This window comes from Piliocolobus tephrosceles, chromosome 4 (assembly GCF_002776525.5).
Source record: "Piliocolobus tephrosceles isolate RC106 chromosome 4, ASM277652v3, whole genome shotgun sequence".
Taxonomy (NCBI): Eukaryota; Metazoa; Chordata; class Mammalia; order Primates; family Cercopithecidae; genus Piliocolobus; species Piliocolobus tephrosceles.
Genome location: NC_045437.1, coordinates 1,002,422 through 1,005,659, shown reverse-complemented (window position 1 = coordinate 1,005,659; position 3,238 = coordinate 1,002,422). Strand labels below are relative to the sequence as shown.

The 3,238-nt window shown below is 56.5% G+C and overlaps 1 protein-coding gene across 1 annotated transcript in view; it reads right to left on the bottom strand.

Moving 5' to 3' along the window:
• The window catches only part of SLC6A19 (solute carrier family 6 member 19), a 20,922-nt gene continuing 17,684 nt past the window's right edge, over window positions 1-3,238 (bottom strand). The window contains exons 10-12 of the mRNA XM_023195043.3: window positions 2,947-3,106; window positions 1,084-1,246; window positions 1-698 (exon numbers count right to left, since the gene is read on the bottom strand). Coding sequence (XP_023050811.1) covers window positions 495-698; window positions 1,084-1,246; window positions 2,947-3,106 — 527 coding nt within the window. The 3' untranslated portion in view covers window positions 1-494. The remainder of the gene's footprint in view (window positions 699-1,083; window positions 1,247-2,946; window positions 3,107-3,238) is intronic.

Below are 3,238 nucleotides of genomic sequence, written 5' to 3'. Positions count from 1 at the left end.
AGGTATACATACATGCATGCATGTGGACACCCATTATACGAGCACATGTGCTTGCATGTATACACGTGTGTTCATACATAGGCACACCACACACAACACAGGCATGTACGTCCATATATACATGCATGCACACATATGGGCAGTAAACATACATGTACACACGTGCACGCATGTATATGAATGCACACGTGCACATTCACACCATGACCATACATGTACATGCACGCATGACACACATCTACACACATGGCACATACATGTACAACACACACTCACACACGTATATGCATGCACACATGTGCACGCTCACACGGTGCCCATACATGTAGATGCACACATGACACATCTCTGCACACATGGCACATGTGTATAAAATACAAACACACACATGTGAGCGTACATTCACGCTCACACACATGCAGGTGCACCCCACAGGTCTTGCCGTTTCCTCCTTCCCTGACACCAGTGTGTGGCACGCTGTGGGCTCGGCCTTCTCAGTACTTCAGGTCCCCGTTCACCGAGGCTGTGGACAGTGTGCTCACCAGCCCCTGACGGTCCCCTGGCTTCTGGCAGCGGTTCCTGATGAGCTTGTAGATGGCATAGCTGGGGATGGTGAGGCAGGGCACTCCGGCCACAATCACCACCACCGCATACACCCAGTTTGGGTAGGACATCTTCTGGGATTTGGGAAATTCCTCCTGGGGAGAGAGTCCCATGGGTGAGTAGGCACCTCGGGAGCCAGCGGGGTTCACTTTGGGGCAAAGGCCCCTCACCCCATGACTCTTACCTCCTGTCCTGTGGGGTGGGCAGGGTGGCCTGGGGCTCCTCCAGCTTTCTCTTTCCCCTGCCTCCCAACGACCAGCCCACCCACCTCCCTCCTGGGATGGCGTGACACACTGGTGTCAGGGAGGGGGGAACCAGCAAGTTGTGTGGGGTGGTGGCTGGACTGCACCTGAGTGTGAGCGTGTGTGCCTATATATGTGGGTGTGTGTGTTGTGTGTGCATGTGCCGTGTGTGGATGTGTGTTCTCCTTTCCCCTTTCCCGTTCCTCTCCCCACCCCAGGCGATGGCCTGGGCACTTACGTAGCCAGGATCCCAGATGCTGTAGGTCAGTTCCTCACTGACTTTGACCACAAAGTAGAAGAGGAAGATGATCAGCATGAGTAGGGGGCTGATCACGCGCCACGTGACTTGCCAGAAGATGTTGGGCTTGTGGCCAATCATGAACTCGATGTCCTTATTGAACCTGCCAAGGCCAGAGACAGCTGTCGCTGCTGCTACTAGCTGGGCTTCAACTCGCCAAGCTTTCTGTGCATTCTGCTACCTGAACAGACGGCATCGTGCTGCGAGGTGCCCAGCCTCCCCTCGCCAGGGCCCCATGCCTCACTCCTGCCCATGGGTGCCTCCTCAAGCAGAGCCATCTATGGGCACAGCCAGCAGCTGTCTCTGCCCTATGACATCACCAGCCAGTGCTCGACGGCAAGCCCACGGTCAGAGGTACCCCGGCCACACCCACACCTGAGGTGGTCACCGGTGCAGAATGGGGGGTTGGAGGAGGGAGTGCCACCAGACACCCGCAGCCTCTCCTTCCTTAGCAGCACCCTGAAGTTGGAAAACCCCACACCTTCCCCACCCTACAGCTCAATTCCCGTCCTCTGCTGAACCCTCTTCTGCGCAAAGGAGTTTATCGTCTGCAGAAATCAGGATGGAGCAGGCAGGAGGTTACACCGAAGCTGGTCCCAGGCCTGCAGTGTGCAGGTGAGTACCCTTGGTCCCTGCGGAAGCATGTGAGGAGTAGCTGGTCTCACATGTCCCACATTTAGACGGTTATGCATGCACCTCACACCTGGCAGCACCAGCCTGCAGCTAACCCACACGTCGGGCCTAAACATTCTTTGACAATATCTGTGTGATGTTAGAATAGCATGGCCAGCGTGCCCTGTGTCCCTCAGCCTTCTCCATGGCTCCCCTGGGCTGGTTCGAGCTCTGTCCTCACTCATCCAGTGCTGAAGAGCTTATTGTCCTTGTGTCCTGCAAACCCCACTGCCAGGGATGCAGGACAGGTTTCCCAAGCCAGGAGCCTGCAGGGCTGTGCCTGATCAATGTTAACCGAGTCTGTCCAATTATTTCTTTCTTCTTCTTCTTTCTTCCTCTTCCTCTTCTTCTTCTTCTTCTCCTTCTCCTTCTCCTTTTATTTTTCTTTTTTTGAGATGGAGCCTCACTTTGTCACCCAGGCTGGAGTGCAGTGGTGTGATCTCCCCTCAACCTACACCTCCTAGGTTCAAGCCATTCTCCTGCCTCAGCCTCCCGAGTAGCTGGGATTACAGGTGTGCATCACCATGCCTGGCTAATTTTTGTATTATTGGTAGAGATGGGGTTTCACCATGTTGACCAGGCTGGTCTCAAACTGCTGACCTCAAGTGATTTGCCGACCTTGGCCTCCCAAAATGCTGGGATGACAGGCGTGAGCCACCGTGCCTGGCCTTGTCCGATTATTTCTAAAGTTGTGGTGGCTCCGACCAAGAGTCCCTGTCTGAGGCTCTACCACACTGCTGGAGCCTCTGTGTCCCCAGAAAGGCATGGAGCGCCAGGGACCTAAGGCACTCCCCAGCCCCCAGCACACACAAGGAGCATCTCTGGCCATGGGCCCTGCAGTGGCCTTGAGCATGCAGCTCTGGCTCTCTGCGTGGGCACCGCCAAGGTCTGGACTCCACCGGGCTTCCTGGCTTCCAGCAACACAAAGCTCCCATTATTGGCAGGCCAGGGCCCTGCTGATGCCCTCTGCTCCCGCCAGGAGAGGTGTACACCAGCCTCCGTGGCCAGCCGAGGCCCCAGGTCATAGACTCTCCCTCTGCACCCTGAACACAGCCCGGGTCCTCCTCACAGGAATGCCCTGTGACCTGGCTTTTCTGCATTAGAGGCACCTGTCCCCACTGTGGCCCCTACCTGTCCACACCGTACACGTAGACCACAGCGAACATCTCGCAGAAGGCAATGGTGAGCAGGGGAATGGAGCCGGCATAGCTGTCCAGCAGGGAGAGCCAGTACTGGCCGGAGTTCAGTGTGAAGATGAAGCCAATGAGGAATGTTCCCAGGCAGATGAGGCCTGCAGGCCGGGTGGACAGAGATGCTGACACCCCCAGGGCTGCACATACGGCTGGGGAACAGAGCTGCCCACACGCCCAGGGCTGCACATACGGCTGGGGAACAGAGCTGCCCACACGCCCAGGGCTGCACA